Genomic DNA, 24,208 nt, shown 5'->3' on the forward strand with positions numbered 1-24,208 from the left:
GTGACATTCTAACCCAAAGTCACCAACATTTACTCCAATGATACTGAGGCTTCTCCCGTGCCACTCTACAACATGTTGTGATCAAAAATGAGGTAGACTTCCCCCACACCAATGCAGACACCCAACCTGCTCCCACAGCTGTAGGACTGGGAATGGCAGAAAAGGTAAGAAATCCAGAGAAGTTCCCCAAAGGACCAGAGACCACAGAACTTTGGTTGCCCACGACACTCAGAAGTGTGAGCCATCTCATGGGCATGACCGTATTGAGCATAGTGAGTGCTGAATTTACCAAAAATCTAAACCATTTGGATTTTTCGCCACTGATTTATATAAAGGGATGTGGGAAGCTTTTTTGAAAGAGCAGCATTTACCTTGAAGGGCTTGCCTAAAAGAGATGCCTTTTTTTAAAAAAGCCATAGGATTAGTGGTTAAGTCTCTAACATGTGACCAGCATGTGCTGCCCAGCTACTGAAGTGAAGAGTCTAAGCTAGATTTATTTCTGAGGAACAAAGACCAAAAGACTGCCTTTATAGCTCTGTATCTAGTCAGTCACCTTGGTCTGAACTACAGAAAGAACTGGACGACTAACACCTAAAACGCTGAGAACAAAGACACATACACTTCCAGGTGTGGATTTTTATTTTCACAAAAAGACAACAATGTCTTCCCACATACAAGTATTTACAAAACCCAACTGATTCACCCATCTAGAACCTGGGTTTTTTTCCACTTCTCAACATAGTTGGGAATATGGAAACATTAATACCCACACAATTCCCAGAGATGGAATTTATCCATCAAACAGTGCAGATTACCTAAAAGTGCACTTACCTGCACAACTCGGTCTAAGAACCTTGTGAAACAAACCTCATGGCCAAGGTTTCATGAATCTATTTGGTTTCATACCATGCAAACCTGAACAAGTGTGCTGCTACACTAAACTGAAAATCGGTTCTCATTTTACAATTAAAAAGGTTCTCAACACTTTAGCAACTATACAGAATATGAAGGTTTATTTCAAAAAAGATTACATTTTTTTAAACCAGGATACACAGATGCACTTAATGTAACAGTACCTTCTGCAAAAATAGGTTACATAATACTCAGAAATGCAATGAACAATCTTATTCTCTAAAAATTAGACAGCTAAGACTTCTTAAGCGTAGACAGCCTTCAAAATGGAGGCTGAAAATGCTTGGTAAAAAGAAGTAACTCTAGAGCCAGACACCACAGAGCTAAGGCTGCAAATTAAACCACTACCACACAGCTGCAAACTACTCTTTATATTCACACAGCGTTAAACAAAATGACTTCAATTCCATCTTTTCAAATGTGTCTCGGTGCTGCAAGAAAAAAAGTTGAATGATACACAAAACTATTAAAAGTTACAACAGAACTATTTAAACATCTTCTCCAAAATTGAGAAAAGCAATCATGTTAAATTTTTAAAAAGAAAAGTCTGACAGAACTCTCAAGCAAGTCAGAGGTCCTCTTCATAAGTAGTCAAGTAAAGTTTACAGGAGATTTCAATAAATTATCTTAAAACCTTGGCAGAGAGCTCATTTTCAGAATCGTCGTGGAGGTCCACCCTTAAATGGCTTAAATCCGGAGCCACTTCCTCTTGGCATGGAATTGCCGCTGATTTGTACAATTCTATTAATTGGGGATGCGTTACTGAAAAGGTTTAAAAGAAAAAAACGTCAGAGAACAAAGAACAAATCATCACTGCAAATACTTACACAGCACTTACCATTTGCCAGGCACTGTTCTTGGTACCTTATCCAAAATAAATCTTTTACTCTTTTCAACAGTCCCATGAGGTCTGAACCATTGCTAACCCCACTTTACTGGTGAAGAAACAGATCTGGAGGTTGAGGAACTCTTCCAAGGTCACAGAGCTAATAAAATGGTGGAGCAGAGATTTGAACTTGGGCAATCTCACTTTGAAGCCCCATTACTTCAGAAGCCAGTTGCGGATCTGCACGTTGACTACAGCAGCAGATCTCTTAAGTATGGACACCAAACCAGCAGCAGCAGCACCAGCTGGGTGCCTGTTAGAAATGCAAATTCTCACCCCCATCTCAGACCAATGAGAAAGAAACTCTGAGGGTGGGACTCCCAGCAACCTGTGCTTTTCTTTGTTTGTTCTTTTAAATATATATATTTTTAGACAGGGCCTCACTCACTTCACCGAGGCTGGAGTGCAGTGGCACATTCATGGCTCACTGCAGCAGCCTTGACTTCCTGGGCTCAGGTGATTCTCCCACTTCAGCCAGCCACCAGAGTAGCTGGGACTACAGGCAAGTGCCGCTGTGCTCAGCTAATTTTTTTATTTTTCATAGAGACAGGGTTGTGCCATGTTGGCCAGGCTGGTCTTGAACTCCTGGGCTCAAAAGATCTGCCAGCCTTGGCCTCCCAAAGTACTGAAATTACAGGCAGGAGCCACCACGCCTGGCCAACCTGTGTTTTAACAAGCCCTCCAGGTGATTCTGTTGTTTGCTAAAGCTTGTGAACTAAATTATAGAAGTCATTTAAGAAATATTTCTGGAATCTTTATGTGTAATGCAACAGAGCAGATGTTAGTAACACAAAAAAGCAGACCCCCCTCCCCTGACAAAAAACCTTTAACAGGCCGGGTGCAGTGGCTCACGCCTGTAATCCCAGCATTTTGGGAGGCCGAGGCGGGCGGATCAAGGAGAATTGCTTGAACCTGGGAGGCAGAGGTTGCAGTGAGCTGAGATCATGCCACTGCACCCCAGCCTGAGTGACAGAGCGAGACTCCATCTCAAAAAAGAAAAAACTTTAACAAACCAGGAGATAAAAATCTACAGTGAAGGCTGGGTGTGGTGGTTCACGCCTATAATACCAGCACTTCGGGAGGCTGAAGCTGGAGGATCACCTGAGGAACAGGAGTTTGAGACCAGCCTGGCCAACAAAGTGAGACCTCCATCTCTACTAAAAATACAAAAAATCAGCCAAACGTGGTGGCATACGCCTGTTGTCCCAGTTACTTGGGAGGCCGAGGAAGGAGAATCACTTGAACCCAGGAGGCGGAGGCTGCAGTGAACTGAGATAGTGCCACTGCACTCCAGCTTGGGGGACAGAGACTTCGTCTTGGGAAAAAAAAAAATCTACAGTGAAATGGTTCAGGCAGAATAAAACTAGATTATAAGGGCCAGGCTGAGGAACCTGGGCTCAATCCTGTGACCTGGAGCAGCTGCTTGTGGTTTTAGAGTAATAAATGGTATAACAAAATGGGAGTTTCAACAGTTCAATTTACAAATAGGGTAATGGAACACAAAAATAATAATTTGGGAAGATCAGATAGAAGCTAAAATGAGGAATAAGAGATAGCTATGATAAACTTTTTTTTGTAGAGACAGGGTTTTGCCATGTTGCCCAGGCTGGTCTCGAACTCCTCAGTTCAAGTGATCCACCTACCTTGGCTTCCCAAAGTACTGGGATTACAGGCATGAGCCACTGCGCCCAGCCTGAGAAACATTTAAAAAAAAATAGAGCCACACAGCCGGGCGCAGTGGCTCATGCCTGTAATCCTAGCACTTTAGAAGGCCAAGGTGGGCAGATCACAGGGTCAGGAGTTTGAGACTAGCCTGGCCAACATGGTGAAACCCCATCTGCTAAAAATACAAAAATTAGCTGGGCATGGTCGTGCACGCCTGTATTCCCAGCTATTCGCTTGAACCTGGGAGGCAGAGGTTGCAGCGAGCCGAGACTGCACCACTACACTCCAGCCTGGACAGAGCAAGACTCCATCTCAAAAAAAAAAAAAAAAGAACCACACTTAGAAATTTATGCTAGGAATGAAGAAAGGTAAGGACAAGCCCCGTATTTCCAGTCAGGGTGAATGAAATGGATGGTGGCACTATCAAATTAAAAGAAACTGGAGGCAACAAAAGGGACACAAAGGTTTGAAAAAGGAGAAGAATGAGTTTGACTGTGACCTTGAATTCATGGAAACAGCAAAGCACTTACATGGCAGTGGCAACATGAAGCTGAAAGGAAACAGCAGTGTCTAAAGCTTAGCCATGGGAAGGAGCTTGCAAAGGCAGTCACAAGGGCAGAAAGAAAATGATGGTGCCCTAGAAAACAGACTCCCCCAAAATAAAGATAAGTGACCGTGTGAAACAGTGTTTAACCACCAAGGAGTCTGACAACCATGAAAATAAAAGAATCTATATTTATCAAGAGAAAAGTCATCGGTGACCTTTACAAACCAGATACAATGAACGTTGAGTTTGTGCAGGCAGAAGTAGCACACTTACTGAAGTCTGATGGTAGAAGTGACCATGGAATAGTAGTGACCTGGGTCACTGAGTCAAGCCAATAACTCTCCTAAGAAAGAGGAATGGGAAAGAAAGGAGGACATGAAAGAGATGGGGAAGCTGAAGACCTGCTGGCTGAAGGGCCACATCCGACCTCAGTGGGAAGAGAAAGTAAAGCTCGCCTCTTAACGTATGAACAGGTTTTGTGTTAAATGTCTAAAAGCTTTGCCAAGAGTTATTTTAAAAGGGAGGAAACAGAACACACTTTCAGTATTTTCTTCCTAAGAATCTGAGGAATGCTAACTAGGGAACAAGACGATGGTTCCAATGTGAGGTTAAGATTCATTATCTAGGCTGAGTGCAGTGGCTCCCGCCTGTAATCTCAGCACTTTGGGAGGCCGAGGCAGGCGGGGCCCCTGAGGTCAGGAGTTCGAGACCTGCCTGGGCAACATGGTGACACCCCGTCTCTACTAAAAATATAAAAATTAGCTGGGCATGGTGGCGCATGCCTGTAATCCCAGCTACTTGGGAGGCTGAGATGAGAGAATTGCTTGAACCCGGGAGACAGAGGTTGCAGTGAGCCAAGATCTCACCACTGCACTCCAGCATGGGCGACAGAGTGAGACTCCATCTCAAAAAACAAAAAACAAATCAAAACAAAAGGATTCATTGTTTACTGGATCCTGCCATACATACATACCCATATCTAGATCAACTTGCCAGAACATCACTGAATTCATTTACAAGGAAGAATACAAACTAACACATTAATATCAGCTGTTCTGCAAACACTCTTTTGGAGACTACGAGTTGATACAGGGAAATGTTCGGGCAGACCTAGGGTTTTCACTAGTTGCAATTCAGTCTCTCAGAAACTATAATGACTTTTATGGAAAGGATAAAGTGTTGGTTGTGTGCTGGCAGAAAAAGTCTAAACTGGTTAGTTATTTACCTTGAATGTTGGGTTATCATGCCTGCTCCTGCCCGGCCATCACCCATTCGCCTCGTATCATGATAGCTAGGCCCTTGAGAGGGTGGACCATGCCACTCTTTCCTTGGTCCGCTGGTGTCCCGTCCATGGCGTTCAACCACATGTCGCTCCTCAGGATAGTGCTAAAAGAACAGCATATGAAAAGTCACTTGGCCAGGCGCAGTGGCTCATACCTGTAATCCCAGCACTTTGGGAGGCTGAGGCAGGCAGATCACCTGAGGTCAGGAGTTCGAGACCAGCCTGGCTAACATGGTGCAACCCCGTTTCTACTAAAAATACAAAAAATTAGCCAGCCATGGTGCCCCACACCTATAATCCCAGCTACTCAGGAGGCTGGGGCAGGAGAATCACTTGAACCCAGGAGGCAGAGGTTGCAGTGAGCTGGGATTGTGCCATTGCACTCCATCTTGGGCAACAAGAGTGAAACCCCATCTCAAAAAAAAAAAAAAAAAAAAAAAAGGAGAAGTCACAATACCCTCAGTCTCGGTCTCATACCAACTTATATTGGTGTGCTTTTAATGTTAGAAGCAAATTAATAAGCTGTCTGAGAAGATAAAAGGATGAGTAGTGCAACAGCATATGAAAAGAGTTTATATCTATTTTGTAGTGAAAAGCTACTCAGGCCTCAGGGAAGGGTATGGAGGAAATGATTCAATACTTTTGTTGTTGTTGTTTTGTTTTTTGAGACGGAGTCTCGCTCTGTTGCCAGGCTGGAATGCAGTGGGGCGCGATCTCAGCTCACTGCAACCTCCACCCCCCGGGTTCAAGCGATTCTTCTGCCTCGGCCTCCCAAGTAGCTGGGACTACAGGTATGCACCAGCACGCCCAGCTAATTTTTGTATTTTTAGTAGAGACGGGGTTTCACCATGTTGGCCAGGATGGTCTTGATCTCTTGACTTCGTGATCCGCCCACCTCGGCCTCCCAAAGTGCTGGGATTACAGGTGTGAGCCACCACACCTGGCCAATTCCTTTTTTTAAAAATAATTTTTTTTTGGAGACATGATCACACTGTTGCCCAGGTTGGAGTACAGTGTTGCTACCATAACTCACTGCAACTTTGAACTCCTGGGCTCAAGGAATCCTTCTGCTTCAGCCTCCTGCCTAGCTGGGGCTACAGGATGCACACCACCATGCCCAGCTTTAATTTTAATTTTCCTGTGGAGATGGGGTCTCACTATATTGTCCAAGCTCGTCTCGAACCCCTGGCCTCAAGTAATCCTCCCACCTTGGCCTCCAAAAGTGCTAGGATTACAGCCATGAGCCACCAGGCCTGGCCATTAATTTCTATTTCTATATTTTCTAGCACCCAAGGGCTTTTTGACCCTTGATTATTTCAAATACTTGGATCTTATATTGACTGTAAGAAGGCACAGCCAGAGATCAAAACCTTAAGACAAGCCACGGCGGGGCCTATGATCAGCCTATCAGGACAACATGCAAACGGCAGAGAAAACAGGAGTTGTCAACTTATTTTACATTGTACTACTTAGTGCTATGGCACTTACAAGGTGCTACATCCATAACTATGGAAAACAGTAGCGAACACAAAGAAACAGAAACTGTAGAACTAGGGATCTACGGAAAGAGAAAGCAAGCATTGTGATACTTAGCTTACAGGAAAGAAAGCAGAAGGTACCCACAGAGAGGCTTAGATATAATACTGGCAGAACAATTTACAGACTAACATTATGAAAGAGAAAATTTTCAAGGGAGGATACAAGATCTCCTCCTCAGGACACATTTTCTAAAAGGACCTCTGAATGCGGAGGGCTAGTCTTTGATTCTTTCTTAAAATTAAATTTTACTATAAACAAGGCAGACTTATCTGGATTACAGACTCAGTCTTAAAAATTGTGTTTAGGGGGTGGGCGTCATGGTTCATGCTTGTAATTCCAGCACTTTGGGAGACAGAAGTGGGTGGTCGGAAGTTTGAAACCAGCCTGACCAACAATGTGAAACCCCGCCTCTACTAAAAATACAAAAATTAGCCAGGCATGGTGGTGCACATCTGTAGTCCCAGCTACTTGGGAAGCTGAGGAAGGAGAATCGCTTGAACCTGGGAGGCGGAGGTTGCAGTGAGCCGAGATCGCGCCACTGCATGTCAGCCTGTTTGACAGAGTGAGACTCCATCTCAAAAACACACACACACACACACACAAATGTGTATTAAAATACAAAACAAACACCAGCATATAATGGAGACACACACACTGCACAATTCTTTTTGGTATATAATTTATGAAAGTATGTCCTAACCGTGCTACTATCAACCCACATGCCAGTATTTCATCAGTAGAAGAATACTTTTAAATGAGGCAAAAGGTTTTTGTTCATTTCAGTCTCTCAAAGATGAAGACACTTTCCTCTGTCCAGCTCATTAACTTACAAAATATTCAAGTCAATGAAGTGTCACAAGACTAAAAATTTAAAAATATGTAACATTACACTCATCTACCTTTAGGATTGTATAAGAAGACAAAAAATAGACAAAAGTTCTATTTCAATTTTACACTTTAAGCTACTTGAATGAAGCAGGAGAAGAAAAAGAATAATGTGTGTGTGTGTGTGTGTGTGTGTGTGTGTGTGTGTACATATATATATATATTTTTTTTTCCAGACAGGGTCTGTCTCTGTAGCCCAGGCTGGAGTGCAGTGGCGCCATCTTGGCTCATTGCAACCTCCAACTCTTGGGCTCAAGTGATTCTCCTGCCTCAGCCTCTAGAGTAGCTGGGATTACAGGCGCCCACCACCACGCCCAGCTAATTTTTGTATTTTTAGTAGAGATGGGGTTTCGCCACGTTGCCCAGGCTAGTCTGAAACTCCTGAGCTCAGGCAATCTGCCCACCTCGGCCTCCCACAGTGTTGGGATTACCTCCCAAAGTGTTGGCATGAGCCACTATGCCTGGTCAAGAATACTTTATTGAAAAGGAAACACAAGTAGGGGCCAAAGATTTCAGATCCAGTTTGAAAGCTTCAGTTTCTTAAAAAGAAATAAAACCAAAGTTATCATTAGATAGGCTCACTTACGAAATTAACAATTCTTAAATTTCACTGGGAAGTTTAATCAAAATGGAGTAAGTATTTCAAGGCTAGTACCTTAACTCTTTGGACTACTGATGGTCAACTACTGACAGTAAAGTATGAGAAAAATTCAGATTTTAAAAATAAAAATAAAAAATTAATGCCTCTCAATCATTTCAATCTAGCTAATGTAAGCCACATCAAAATGCTACTGTATATGCAGAGTAGCTCATGAATCCTCTAAATGTATGTGTGCAGGCTCGCGGCAAGCCTCCCGCAGCACTTACCTGTGATCCACCTCCTCGGTCTGTGATGACTCCTCTGTCTCCCTCTCTGCTCCCGTACCCCGAAGCGCTGCTACGATTCCCAGGGGGAGCGCCTCTCACACTGTGCCCTGATACTTCTCTCCCAGATCGTTCTGGCCTTTCGACTCTGTTAAACAAAACATAAAAACATACATGATCAAAACTGTAATCCTAATTTTTTTTAATCCCAACGCATGAGACCACTAGGAAAGCATTATGAAGTACACAGCTACCTTGTTTCCCGTTTGTCAGTGGACATGCTTCCTTCACTTTTCCAGCTGGTGGGTCTGGAAGGATTGGGCCCTGCCTCTCGAGGATGTCTAGGATGAGTGATATCAGGCCTGTCATGAATAATCACCGTTCTCCTTTCGTCTCGCTCCCCTCGTACTTCTCGCCTGTCTGATTCTCTAAGTTCATTTCTTGGTGGTGGAGGCTCATTTCTTCTGGAGTCACTGAAATTTTTGGGATATCTTTCGAAGCTTGGATCTTCCCTTCGTGCAGTAGGTCGTGCTTTTTTCCCCTCACTTTGACCAACAAAGCGATCCCGCCTATTGATTAGAAACAAAGAATATAGGTCCAAGAAGTGCTTACTTGAGTGCTTAATTCTTCTTAACTTTGTCTGCATAACCTACAATAATGAAACCAAAAAATGAACTTAAGGCAAAGCCATGGAAAAAAGCTAGTTATTGATTATTACACTTCATTTTCTTTTAAACTGAACTAAGTGTCTAGCCTAAAGGTTGGTTTTTTTAGCGTTCAGGAGAAATGATACCAAACACTCAAAAGTCACTACCAAGCTGAAGAATGTTTTACTGTTCTTAACAGTTGAGGCACATCCAAAGCAATCGGTGCTTCCACAGTTTTAAAGATAAGAAGAGGCTGGGCGTGGTGGCTCAGGCCTGTAATCTCAGCACTTTGGAAGGCTGAGGTGGGTGAATCACTTCAGGTCAGAAGTGCTAGACCAGCCTGGCCAACATGGCGAAACCCTGTCTCTACTAAAAATACAAAAATTAGCCGGGCATGGTGGTGGTGCATGTCTGTAATCTCAGCTACTTGGGTGGCTGAGGCACAAGAATCGTTTGAACCCAGGACGCAGAGGTTACAGTATGCCAAGATTGCACTACTGCGTTCTAGCCTGGGAGACAGAATGAGACCCTGTCTCAAAAAATAAAATAAAATAAAATAAAGATAAGAAGATAAAGCCAACCTACTTAATGGTGTTCTAGTTAATTAATTTGGAATACTGAATCACATTCCCATTAACAGAAACAAAAACCATGTAATTTGTTCTGAGCATTCAGTGCTGACCTGGTACTTCTAGTTAAGATTTTAGGAGAAACAGAGTTATCACTAGCAAGGCTTATAAAATAAATATAACAATTTTCAACATATCTACCTTTCAAAAGATGAAGACTGTACTGCTGAACTCTCAGGAAACCTGCCCCTCTCTCGGTGATCAAAGTCATTAAATCTGTTCTGTTGGCGAGAGTAGTCGGATCCATGGCCAAATCGTGCATCTGTATCTAGAGACAACTTTTTATTCTCGCTCCAGTAAGGATCATCTCGCCTTGAAGAGAAATATTTGCTCATTTACATAAATTAGTTCTACAGTAATCAAATGACATTTACTTGGAGTCATACATACCACATGTTAGAACTGTGGACATAACAGGGCTAATAAACTCAAGACATAACACATCAGGAGTACAAACTAGCACAAGACTTAATTGTTGAATTACATAAAGTCAAATAGTGTGAGAGGAATTTAACAGGAGAGAAAATAGTTGAAAAACTGCCTGTCTTTTCCATTAAATGGAAAAGACATTTAGCATTCAGGAGAAATGATACCATTAAATGGAAAAGACAAATAAAATACTTGAAACCACTTTATAATAAAATTCTAACCAGCAGTTCACAACCTCTTCAGTTATCCTTAACTTTGGAAACGTTACAGTGGTAAGTCAGAAGCACAGTTCATTCATTCCACCTATTTCTCTACACAATCAACTCAGTTTCATAGAATTTATGTTAAGAAAATTAAATGGGCATACTTATATTTTTAAATCTATATGAAGTATGAATCCAAACACACAATAGAATCTTTCAATCTCAAGTTTATGACTTCCATTTCTATACTATCTGCACTACCTTTTTAAGAATGTTCAAAATCTGTTCAATTATTATTGAAGCCTACTACGACAATGTATTTCCAGTCATAATGAAAAACATTTGGCATCAGAAAGGTAGACAGGGAAAGAAACACAGACTGTTCCCACTTGCCAGTGCACTGCGTCTACCCCAGTACTGTAATCCTTCCCATCCCTGTTGATCATGACTTTTATTCCAGTGATGGGAGCCTGTACTTTCTAACTCTCTAGTCTTAGCCTAAAGGGAATAAAACAGCAAGGTTAACTGTTAAGGAATAAAACGAGTAACTACCTATGATCTACATCACGTGGGCGTTTCAAGGAATTCCTTTTTTCTTGTTCATAACGAAGCTGCTGTTGTTGCCTTCTGAGTTCCTCTCTTTCTCGAGCAATCCGTTCAGCTTCCTTACGACGTTCCTTCAGACAACACAGAAGGAAGAACCAACCAAGGCAAAATGAAAACATAAGATAAGTATACATGCAACCTTGTTTTAATCCTGTCGCTAACAAACCATCATAAGCAAAGACCAGGCAAAACACAAACCTATGACACCTAAATTTGATTTCAATAATCTAGGCTGTAGCTATTGTTCTGCAACATTAAAAATAACAAGGACTGGGTGGTAAAAGTTGGCAAGTATTTGGGAAGGTCAAGTTTAGTTTAATCGTTCGAGTAAAACAAAAGCACTTAAAGGGAATTAGAAATAGCATTCTTAATATGCATGGAGACTAAGTGCCTTAAAACCCTGAGGTGCAATTCTGCAAAGAGAGGCATTATTTCCTTCCAGCCTTGGGAAATCATTCCCACTATAATATGTAAGGAAATCGTTATTATTTTCTAAGACTGGGATAGTGACAGAGCCTGGATTACAACTACTCTGGACTCATAGTCCTATGCTCAGACTATTAGGCTGCCATGATATTGCAGAGCTAGAATTATTACCAGTTATCTAGAACAAAGTCACTACTAATTGTATTTTTAACTAGTACCTAATTCACTGTTATCTTTCAGGGACACTTAAAAGCTCATTAGCTAAACTCATTCTATAGACGCTTTACAACAAGTAAAGCAAGTTTTAGGGCTAAAATCACAGAGTCTGAAAAAGGTGAGTTATTTAAGATGAAAAGATTTTCTGACTGCACCTGTTCAATACGAATGCGTTCCCTTTCCAAGCGTTCGCGTTCCATTCTCTCTCTCTCTAGTTTTTGCCTTTCAATTTCTAGGCGCTCTCTCTCTCTCTGTAAGCGTTCCCGTTCTTCCCGTTCACGAATTATTCTAATGCGTTCTCGCTCTCGACGCTCTCTCTCTGCAATCTCTCTTCGTCTACCAAAAATCAGTATTTAGAAATACTTAAATTATGCTAGCACTGTGTGAAAGAGAATAGCTTTGAATTTGAATTTTTCCTTGAGGTTGGCAATTTTAAATTTCAACTCAATCTAAGTAGTTTTAATGTAATTGGAAAGAGAATTCAAAGTAAAACTTTAAACAGATCCCAATATTTTCACTTATTTATAAATAAGACTGTCAACTGAGCAGCTAAATTTTATAATATAGAGTAGTTGCCTCTTAGATGATTCCTGTTTAAATAAAAATCACTATAATAGTCCATTAATTAATTGACATTTTAGAAGAATGTAATCTGCATATATAAATTTACAAAACTACAACTTCCAATACTTGTTTTTGACGGAAGAAGCTCTAATGCCTATTATATATTCTATTGTATCTCCTTAAACAAGTACATACTTTACTTTGATGATTTGGGATCATAACAATGAACATCAATAATAGCAAATACTACATATAACAAAATGGTGTCCTTAAGGGCTATTTTGGGATGTTTACTATCCTATAATAGATGGCTCCAGGTAACATGCTTTTCTGAGTCAGAGGTAGTTCAATTGTTCACTGAACTGATTTGTTATTGTATTAGACTTTTAATGTTATTTTCTTACTGTAAGGTAGTCAGCATCCTTTTCTGTCTATCATCAGCATGTCTTTCTCTAGCAACCCAGTGGTTCTCAATGGGTCAGTACTATTTCTACAGAAATCAATGGGATATTTTTAATTATCACAATGACCATGGGGCAGATACTAGTGTTTAGTGTATGAGGATGAAGGAATCTAAGTATCTTATTGATGCATGGAATAGTGAGGATAGTCGTACACAACAAGAACCATCCAACACCTCTCATACCTTTCAGATGCCACAACGGACATTCACACCATTAAAAACAACCAAACACCTTAAGCAAAAATAACATGTGAGTCTAGAACTCAACCCCATTTTTAATAAATACTGTTTGTTTGCTTTGATATGATTTATATAATCTAGAATTTCCAATAATGCACTCCATATAAATAGAAGGAAAATTATACTTTCTTGAGACTTTTACCAAGAGTTGCTCACCATTTCAGAAATCATGTCATAATGTCAACACTACTTCTGGTATTTACTAACCAATACAACATATTAACTGACATACAATGTCAGTCTGTATTTGAAGCTGTCTCATTCTCAGTGGGTCTACATAGGGATGCAAACATCTGACTACTTCATGAAGTCATGCCTAAACCTTCATATCTGGAATACATATTTTAATTATAAATTACTTTTATTTCTCCTTTATATTATAGTTAAGCCATTACATTTTTTTTTGGAAACAGTATAGGTTAAGTATGTTATGCATCAATTTCATTTCAGGAGAGTAAAGGCATTGCAACTTTTTTTTAACATAAAAGGGACTTTGGTCACATAGGGTTTGACAATCACTGGTCTAGTTGCTCCTCAATCCCACTCTCCTCTCAATCTGTTGTCAACTAAATACACGGGAAGCTAGGCACATTTGGACTTCATCTTAAAAAAGAGAAAATGGGTTCTATGTGCTACAAGGATTACTTCCTTTTAGTAAAGTTGTGTGTCAATTATTGTACAGAATAATCTAAGTTGCTAAAAGTATCTCTGGTAGTTCCTAACACTCTCGTGAATGACTGGATGAAATCCCATGATAAGTAACCCCTGGACAAGATAGCTTAACATTTGAAATAATATGCTATAAAACACACCCACAAGACTATTTTAAGTGGCATCCAAAAATTGATATACAAAAGTAAACTGACACTCATGGCAAACTGTTGAGATATGGCCACTAAAAATGGAAACATCTTGCTTTGTTTATATTTTCTGTTTGTTTTAAAGAGAATGCTTGCTTTGGGATATAATCTGAATACCATTAGGCTCACAGGGCAAATCTTCCTTCTCTTAGGCACTAATGCAAACAATAAATTTTTGCTAAATTTGTTAAAATTTCAGATTACAGTATTTGAACACTATAGCTACTTTGAAACTATCTTATCTCAAATTTTTCCTTTAAAGTCATGTTTTTTATGGCAGCAGCTTTGGTGTTGAGGAAAGAGCATTGGACTTGGAGTCAGAAGACTTGGGTCTGAGTCCCGACTCTGCCACTTGTTAGCCATGTGGGCATTGGAAGAGTCATTTAGCCTCTCTGGGCCTCCATTTTTTTCAATTGTATAATGGGCATAACTAGCCTTACAGAACTGTTGAGTTGGAGATAACAGATGGAAAAGCACTTTGTAAATTGTAAAGTGCTATGCAAACTTAAAAAATCATTAGGTGCTACCGTAACTTCTTTAAGGTGGCAAACAGTTTTCTGTGGGAATACAATTTCCAGAAATCTGGCTTACAACTAGTATTAAATTTTACCTATATTTAAAGACAGGTATAAAACAGACTCTCTTCCTACCTTCGAAGTTCCATTGCTCGTCGCAGCCTTTCAAAACGAACTAAATGTTCTCTCAACCTTTGTTCCTTCATCTTTTCAAAAGGCAAGATCTCTTTCCTTCTGTAGTCTTTATCTCTTTTTTTATCTAGACTAGCTCTCTCCTTTTCCTTACTTCTTCCATGAATCTATGGAAAAAAATTAGAAGAACACTAGAAATTAAAATATTTTGGGGCTTTATTTTTCAAGTTTAGCAAGTCATTTAAAAAGTTCAAATGACTAGTAACATTTCCTTTTTCTTGGGTTTGCTAGCATGCAAGTACGCAAAGATGGTTACGGAAAAACAGAATTATCTTCTTCTGTAAACAGCTGAAGTAGTATACAACCATCCTGATCAGAGACTTACTTTCTCATATCTTCCTCTTCTTGATGGTCTACAATGATCTCCTTTAGTTTGGTCTAATATTACCATATGTCCTGGACTCTTGGAACCTAAGGGAAAAAAATTCTATAAAACAAATGTCTAAAATTTTTCATTGAAAAAGAAAATATGTATGTAAAAATGCTAAATTCTGATAGTCACACACCAATACATGAAATAAAAAACCTACTTATTCTACAAGAACTTCAATGCAAAGCGTTTTTTAAACAGTTCAGTCTGCTAACATAAATACTTTCAGTGATACCAAAAGATCCTAATTCAATAGTACTAATCAATGACGATTTTAAGTCAGCCCAGAATAGCAAAGGAGCTTAGCTGGAAGAACACATTTGTTTGTTTCCCCAGAGTAGAAAAGAAGACAATTACTCCTACTAGACCTCCTTTCCTACCACAATGACACCTAACAACAAAGCTTACATCTCTGGATTAGAATTTCAGATTTTCCCTTCCACTGTAAAAATTAAGTAGTAGAATGCATTAGAAAGGGATTGAAAAGATGTATAGCATACTTATTCGCTTCTTTTCTTCACTTTTTTTAATCGATTCTGATGTTTGGCCACTTGCTCCATTATCATTCTTCTCATCTTTACCTTCTATTTTCTTAGTATCCTTGCTTTCTTTTTTTTCAGATTTCTCAGACGATCTTTTCTCTTCTTTTTTGACAGAGGCTTGTGTCCTGACCATACCGCCCCAGACAAAAAAACAGAATGAGTACTTCATAATGTACCAAAAAAGTCTATCTGCTTATCAAAATAAATAAATAAAAATAAATCCTTACTTGCTACTTCTATCACTCGTATTTTTTTTATCTCCAGAACTTCTTGAACTACTCTTTTCATCATTTTCTTTCTTCATTTCTTTCTTAGAGGGATCACCTTTTACCTGAAAGGTTCGAACCAGAAAAACAATTTGTACATATGGTTACATTTTTGTGATTATAAAAAGTGTGCTAATGGCAGAAAATTTGGAAAAGATAGGAAAAATATAAGGAGAGTAAAAACTACAAATACATAAAAATTAAAAATAATTGCAAATTCTACTCCCTGCTACTGTTAACAGCTATGAGTTGAGAACTAGCCATCAAATTAGACTTGCTTTGATAAACAGTTAGGCAAGCTTACTTTTTCAACAGAAATCAGCTGTCCATGCAGCTCAGTGCGATGAAGATGTGCAATACACCTGGACACCTCTGTGCTTGAAGACATAGTTACAATGCCATAGCATTTTGCCCCAGGACTTCGAGCATTTGTAACTACTTTTGCACTCAGAACCTATAAAATAAGACTGTACTTTAGAGAGTTTTAGAACGTTCCAAGTACACAGACTTCTAAATACATGAAACTTCACAACCGAAACTATATATTAATTCAGGGTGTATCTTATTCTGTCTCATATTTATTTATTTATTTTTTTGAGATGGAGTCACACTCTGTCACCCAGGCTGGAGTGCAGTGGTGTGATCTCGGCTCAGTGCAACCTCTGCCTTCTGGGTTCAAGCAATTCCCCTCCCTCAGCCTCTCAAGTAGCTGGCATTACAAGCATGCACCACCATGCCCTGCTAATTTTTGTATTTTTAGTAGACAGGGTTTTGCCATGTTGGCCAGGCTGGTCTCAAAACGCCTGACCTCAGGTGATCGGCCTACCTCAGCCTCCCACAGTGCTGGGATTACAGGCATGAGCCACTGCGCCCAGCCTATTTCATATTCTTGTGATCACCATCTACGTTACCCATCTTAGTAAATATTCAGGGGAACAATTTAAAGTGCCAAAAAGCAATTTAACCTTCTTTTTATATTTATTTCCTCTCCTCAAATATGTAGCCAAAGTAGCCAAAACACAATCTCATCAATGAAGTAATGGCACAATTAATAAAAGCAAATAAATTGGATTTGAACCAAAATATCCCTATCAAAGGCCCACCCTGAATGTCTTTAGAGAAAGTTTCTAGTATTTTATTGAGTGTTAACACTTTTCTATAATGAGTAAAGAAAGAACCAATCACATATGAAAAAGCAGACTTAAAAATGCATCCCCTGAAAAACACCCTAAAGCTTGAAAGACAACACTTTCAATCTATGTGCTTTTAAAATGTATATGAACATGACAAATAATTGCAATTGTGTAAAACGGATAGTTAAGAGAGACAAAGCAGGGATGGATGAGTGAGAAGAAAAGAGAGAGAACAATTCAGTGCTGAACAAAGAGGAGTAAAGACATAAAGCTGGGAAGAGGTAAACAGGAAAATCAGGAGTTTTATGGTGGGGGTGGCTGGAACAAATCAACTTTTACCTCAACCCTAGGAAAGGCTGATTTGCTCCACAGCCATTTAATTTTTAACTCCACGGGTCTTCTTACCAAATAAATGGTATCCTCATATAGTTTTACTACTAATAAATAGCAACATTAAAATGTTGTTTTACATCTCTAACAATACATTATTAAAAATAGAAGAAAAAAATATAACACAGCCTATCATGGGACTACAATTCTCAGTGTTCTATTTCTGACACCTACAAGAACCTCCTTTACACTCAGGCAACTCACTAATTAAAGCAGGAAAAAAACCCTCCAAAAATCAAGAGGACAGGTTTTGGTAATATTAATGGCTGTTTACCAATAATGGTCACTAATTCAGTAATTTCAATATCTGAAAGCCTATCATGTGCACGTGAAGTACACTAAATAAGGTCCCTGACCTCAAAAAGCTTACATTGGAGTACATTAACCATTTGATGTATATGAAAAACTATAATGTAAGCAGATAGTATTGAGTGCCCTCAGGGATGCAGCTCACAATTCAAAGCATTCGTTATTAATTGAGTATTCTTTGACTACTCCTTCTCTTCCTTTAGGTCTCCCCTTAACTGCCAGAGAAACTTTTCCTGATGAACTAACCACAGGAAAGCCTCCCCTTTTTAACACCTATGTACTTTTCCTTCACAAGACTTATAACAACTTCTGATTAGGTTTATATATATAGGCGTGGTGTGATGGCTCACACCTGTAACCCCAGCACTTTGGGAAGCTGAGACGGGTGGATCACCTGAAGCCAGGAGTTTGAGACCAGCCTGGCCAACACAGTGAAAACCTCATCTCTACTAAAAATACAAAAATTAGCCTGGTGCAGTTGCTCATGCCTGTAATCCCAGTTACTAGGGAGGCTGAGGCATGAGAATCGTTTAAACTTGGGAGGCAGAGGTCGCAGTGAGCTCACATCACGCTGCTACACCCCAGCCTGGGTGACAGAGTGAGACTGTGTCTCAAAAAGAAAAAAAAAAGTTTATATATAAACTTAATGTAGATATATGTTTATATATAACTTTATATAAGTTTAAATCATTCTCATGCCTATATATATAGCCAGTTTTACATTTTTGTCCATTACTGGACTAGAAATCTATAACAAGGATCATATCTGGTTCTCTCCAGCCCCCCATGAATTACGTATCCCACTGCCTAATAATACTCTAAATATAAATGTATTTTCAAGATGTCCAAATCAGGCTCAGCAATATGCTAGATCCCAAGGTACGTGCTACAAAGTATCATGATGAATAAACTTAGTCCTTGGCTTAAATAGGTTTAAAGTTTGGAATACAAAGATTCCCAAGGCTCAGAGAGAGATTAAATGATGAAACGCTATTTATCCCCAACTCTCATCTACCATTACCACAGAACTCAATAATTACGTCTATTAACAGTCCTAAGAGATACAATAAATTAGAAGATATTCATGTAATACTATTTAGAATACAATCCTCATTTCAAATGCAGACACTAGAAAGACGGATAAAAAGGTAAAAAGAATGTACCTTTCCATATTTGCCAAAGAGGTTCTTCAAATCAGCAGCTTTGGTATTAGATGAAAGTCCACTAACCCAGATATTTTTAGTTGAGCTTCCACTGCTACCACTAGTACTACTTGTACTTCCTAGAATAGATTTAATATCAGATGTTTAAGTATCTCAATCAGAATCTTTATATAAAACTATAAGGGCCACATTCTTTCAAAACTATAATTTTGATAGTATGCGTTACTATATCAAAATCCTGTGAGTTTACTATTATTGAAATCAAACCAACAACATAACTAGTGAGGGAAAAAAATCTGAATGTATGTACATTTCCTATTGTATGAGTTCTAAGCTGAAGAGGGTAAAAAAATCAATTACATGTCTTGGACTTTTGCTGTTCAGTTTTAATAATTTATAGTCTACCACTGCACTGAATAGAGACAACTAGGAAGCAGTCATTTAGGAATGAACAGACTGTTTAGTTGCCACAACTGCTGTGGGCTTTAGATCCTTAGAAATTGAAATGGAAGAAGAAAAAAGTCAGAGCAAGGTTTATGTTTTTCAAGAATTTATATGGTTAATAACAAAGATGAACCAACTGGTACACCTTCATTCCGTATTAGAGAATAAGTAAGACAAAATGGGAATTATATGCAGCTGGATAACTCTAGATTCAATAAGAAACAATCTTCTAAAACAAAACAACTACAAGATTAAGATCAGAGGTCTCAAAATCCTTTATAATAGATAAATGATTACATGAATCATTTCTGTACTATGTCACACATAAATTATGGCTTCATACGTATAGAGGCCATATCTTAGGATACAGGCCTAGCCAGTCACCCTTTTCTTCAAATGTGCTGTAATAAAAGGGAAATTTTCATTCACTTGACTTTATTTGGAAAATAATTTTTACTCACTTTAAGAGAAACAGTATACAAGCAATTAAAAGGAACAATTTCTGTATTTCACATTCTTTTAAGCAAGACCAACCAATTCATAAATCACATCCTTATGATTTCTAACGATTTAAAATAAACTATAGAGGATGCATACAATTCTCCTTTACACATTTAGGAGGTATTTAAAAGCTTTGCAGTACCTGAATGTTTTATTTTCCCTTAAAATCCTTTTCTAGAAAGTAAGTATTTTTCAAGTAAACACAGCACATGTACAAGATGAAACTATAGCTCATGGGCATGAGATAACCAGAGATTTCTCAGTATCAGAAAGCAACTAAATATTGCACTTTGAAACTTACAATAATTTTAAAAAAAGAAAAAAGAACACTAGACTCCACAAATACACACAAGTATTATTTAAAGACAGAACAGGAAAAAGGTTGTGGTGATATACAGTAGTTATAAATGAGTAACAACAGATAAAATAGTTCTGAAATTATAATGTAAGAAAGTATCTATTAATATTCAACACAGTCCCTTAGAACACACCAGGTAAGTGTTCCCTAGCTAATGGGTTTTTAACATACCCAATAGCAGTTTACAAAGTAAGTAAACAGTAACGCATCAATCAGTTTTCTGTAATCTATATAATTCCACAGTTTACATAAAGACCATCTCAAGTTTCTAGTCTGTCAATAAAATTTTTAAGAACTAAATGTCAAAGAAAACACCGCGCAACTACTACTTTTTAATGAAAATACGCAATGTCAACACTGAAATAAATAGGGAAAAAAATTATTTACCTTTGTCATCTTTAGATGATGCCTTGCTGTCTTTAGATTCCTTTGAAGAGCTAAAGAGGCAAATCACCAGAAGAAAATTGAAAACAAAAACAAAAACAAACCCAAAATAGAACAGCTTTATATTCACTATATTTCAAACTAGTGCTATTCATACAAATTAACAATTCCAAAGGCCTAGATTAGGTTATTTGAACAAATGACTCCCTGAGGATTCTTGCACTGATTTTCCCCAAGATGCCTGAAGATCTAGATTTTCTGACAATTCTATTCAGTGGAAATATGGCCATCTTCTCCAGATTTCAGGACTGGGACTTGACTTCATTTTGTGTTCTTAGAACTGATAGTTGTTCATTAACCATCATCACAAGGATTTTAAAAAATAAAACACAAAAAAATTGTCAATTTGAAAAAAAAAAAAACAAAAAACAACAAAAAAACAAATATATGCTGACATTCGACAATGCAATCAGTAGAACACACTGCATTATTATGAAGATCTTGAAAATTTTTAAAAGTAACTTATGACGGTCAAAAATATTATAGGCAGGATCATAAGACACTAATTACTGTACATGTTCTTGAAGCCACCCCCTTAATGTAGAGTGATCTTATTGAATGCTGGAATTCAGTATCGTAAAGAACTGACATAGAAAAACAAACCTCTTTGCTTGACCAGAGGCCCCAGTAGACGAGGGCCCTTTCTTCAAAGTATCCTTTTCTTTGTCTCCAGATTCTGCTTTCTTAGAACTTTCTCTGGCTTCCTTCTCGACAGGGTCACCCTTCACGCAGTCTTCCTTCTTACCATCTTTATGGTTCGCATTCATCTCATAATCCTTGCTTTCCTTCTCCGGGCTCTGTGCGACGGCGTCCTGCCCATCTTTTGGCTTACTTGCTTCAGAATCTGTAATTTTCACATTTTTACCTGTTTCTAGGAGGTCATCACCATCAAAATCCAGAGTGATGGCATCTTCAGCCTGGATTGTGACCGAGATGTTGTCATCCTCAGCTTCTTTCACAGTCGTATGAGCTTCCATCTCTTCATGAGCTGTGTGATCAGCCTCAGCTAGGCTCCCTTCTGAAGGAAGAGGTTTAGATACTTCTTGTGTACCATCACCAGAACCTGCTATATCTAAGAGGATTTAACAGGAATAAATATGGCAAAACAAGAAGTTTAAACAATTTCATATTCATAAGCTAGAATAGGACCTAGAAAATATAAAGCCAGTTATTAGCACTGATGGAAGGTTAGGAAAAAAAAAAAAAAACACAAGGGTATTAACTAACATAAACCATCCTTTACCCAGGATCACTTATTCTTCATGGAAAAAATGATCTCTACATACAAACACCAAATAACAACAGTGAGAAAATGGTTCCATCCGGAAGATACCAGCTCTTCATTTCTGGTTATAAGTTAATGGCATATGGAAGATTTTGTTCCTCCATGTGACAGTGACAAAAGTGCAGATTGTTGTTCGATGCTGGAATTATCCTGGGATTGAACCCTAGTGACCTTCAGAACTCCCATGGTGACTTCTTGACAGGTAACAGTCTGAGGATATCAATCAGTCTTCAGAGTATTTCAGGGCCCCATCTTTTCCACTCTTCAATGCTTGAGTAGTCCAGATTCGTATGGAAAACTGGTACAGAAGGCTCCAAAGATGCTCCTGCTCCGTGACGTTCAGGAAATTGGTTATTTCCAGTCTTCATCCTGTCCAGTCAGTCTGCAATTACCGTTTTCAAATATGTCTTGCATTCCCCCAAAACAGAAAGGCTTCGGGCATGTGAGATTTTCAGTCAGTAGCTTCACTTCATCATTGCTTCTAGGCTTTTTATTTGCCTTGCTTAACCCTGCTCCATGTCCTTTCTAGTCCAAAGTAGGATCCTTTGACTTCTGTCCAAGGACTCTTCCATAACCTCCTACTGACCACATGTATTGCTACTGTTGCCCCTGTAATTGTATTGAATGAGACAGCTCGTCTAAACTAAAATTGTCAAGACGACTGTATGGAAGTTTCTCTAAGCAGCAAACACAAAGTCAATCTCCTGGTCATTCATCATTTTTAGGACTAGTTGTAAAATTCACTGTGAGTTATGCACTAGGACTCCAATAAGCACATATGAGTTACTGCAGTGTCAGTCTTAAGAATTTAATCAACTTACCGTATACCAGAAGTTATTTTAAAAATAAAATTAAAATTGGGTTAAATAAAAAATAGCATTGTTCACTACAGTAACTGATATGTACTATTTAGTTGCAATATATCTTTAGTGTTCAAAAGAAAATTAAAACCAATTGGAAAATAAAATCAAGATGCTAACTTAATCCACCAAATAGATAAATTTGAAAATAAACTAATTTCAAAAATAAGATTTCAAATAAGGAGTGCTTTATTTTTACATAATTTACTGTTTTTCTAAATTTTAGCAATTTTTAAACTCTAGCATCAAACATACCTTTCTCATTTTCTTCTTCCTCACCATCCTGAAATTCAAAGAATAATCAAATGTAAAATGAATTCACATAAAACTAGATTTTAGTAATAGTACACAGCCAAGTTAAAATTGGTGGATAATTTAATAGTATTATTTAGGGATACCTAACACTAACAAATAAATAGGCTATTCCAATCAGAACCAGAGTCCATGTCGAGAGAGATGTGGCACAAGTTTGGTACATTTTAGAAAACAGGTATATCTATCAATGAGTACATCAATAACAAACTGGATTAGTTTCACTATTCAAAATTAGTTTATATAATCCAATTCTTCCTCATATCAAAGAGCTGTCAATAAGAAGGCTGACCTGATGACGTGTTTTATGTCACTCAGTTCACAGGTACTCTTAGCTAAGATATACTATTCAAAACAGTACCAGAAAGTATAATCTGTAGACTAACTTTCAAGTGCTTGGATACACAGTAATAAACCAAACAAACAAACAACACTCCCCTTTAAGTATATCAGACATTAGAAGAACAGTTACTAGGTCAGTTTCAAATTATTCATTCTTTTAATGTGTTAAAAGTGAGTTCATATCAACCACTGCACTCCAGCCTGGGTGACAGAGTAAATCCCTGCCTCAAAAAAAAAAAAAAAAAGAGTTCATAGTTGTCACACATATACTGATGGCAAAGCCAATTTTAAAATGGTATTTATGTGATAGGTAATTAAAAGTTAACCCACACATTTTTAAAACATGACTTTAATTTTAAAGTATTTGACAGTTTGGCTAAAATTAAAATTAAGAATGTGCTAGCTTAAAAACAGAAGTGTCATAAAGGGAAGGGAGAAGCTTAATTTGTTCTACCAAGCAAATAATGCAAACATCACTGAAGTAATCAAACCAACATAGAACCAACATTTTCCCAAATATAAGACTATAAAGAATAAAGTAATATGAATTATAATCTCAATAACTGAAAAAATTAAAGAATCATTTTGTTTTTTAGAGACGAGTCTTGCTGTTGATGCTCAGGCGGTCTCAAACTCCTGGCCTCAAGCTGATTCTCCCACCTTATCCTCCCAAGTAGCTGGGATTACAGATGCAAACCACCAGGCTTGGCTTAAGAAATGTTTTGATTGTTGTTTTTTTTTTTTTTTAAAAAAACAGGTTCCTTACTCTGTCGTCCAGGCTAGAGTGCAGCAGCATAATCATATAGCTCACTGCAGCCTCAACCCCTGGGCTCAAGTGATCCTCCTGCCACAGCCTCCTGAGTAGCTGGGACTACAGATGTGTGCCACCATGCCCAGCGAACTTTTTTTTTTAATTCTA

General features: G+C 38.4%; 1 protein-coding gene across 8 annotated transcripts in view; it reads right to left on the reverse strand.

The window, feature by feature from the left end:
* Positions 1-991: 991 nt before the first annotated feature.
* The window catches only part of SLTM (SAFB like transcription modulator), a 55,931-nt gene continuing 32,714 nt past the window's right edge, over positions 992-24,208 (reverse strand). For 2 of the 8 annotated variants that reach the window (XM_054531571.2, XM_054531570.2), the window contains 16 exons: positions 22,891-22,918; positions 21,094-21,334; positions 20,434-20,483; positions 18,744-18,862; positions 16,053-16,202; positions 15,710-15,813; positions 15,441-15,607; positions 14,896-14,981; positions 14,514-14,677; positions 11,892-12,072; positions 11,041-11,165; positions 9,998-10,168; positions 8,835-9,149; positions 8,584-8,728; positions 5,236-5,396; positions 992-1,674 (listed from right to left, as the gene is read on the reverse strand). In XM_054531571.2, the coding sequence (XP_054387546.1) occupies positions 1,566-1,674; positions 5,236-5,396; positions 8,584-8,728; positions 8,835-9,149; positions 9,998-10,168; positions 11,041-11,165; positions 11,892-12,072; positions 14,514-14,677; positions 14,896-14,981; positions 15,441-15,607; positions 15,710-15,813; positions 16,053-16,202; positions 18,744-18,862; positions 20,434-20,483; positions 21,094-21,334; positions 22,891-22,918 (2,316 nt within the window). In that variant the 3' untranslated portion in view covers positions 992-1,565. Of the gene's footprint in view, positions 1,675-5,235; positions 5,397-8,583; positions 8,729-8,834; positions 9,150-9,997; positions 10,169-11,040; positions 11,166-11,891; positions 12,073-14,513; positions 14,678-14,895; positions 14,982-15,440; positions 15,608-15,709; positions 15,814-16,052; positions 16,203-18,743; positions 18,863-20,433; positions 20,484-21,093; positions 21,563-22,890; positions 22,919-24,208 lie in introns of all 8 variants that reach the window. The other 6 variants (XM_024232393.3, XM_024232389.3, XM_024232391.3 and 3 more) reach the window with 4 other exon arrangements.

This window comes from Pongo abelii, chromosome 16 (genome assembly GCF_028885655.2).
Source record: "Pongo abelii isolate AG06213 chromosome 16, NHGRI_mPonAbe1-v2.0_pri, whole genome shotgun sequence".
NCBI lineage: Eukaryota > Metazoa > Chordata > Mammalia > Primates > Hominidae > Pongo > Pongo abelii.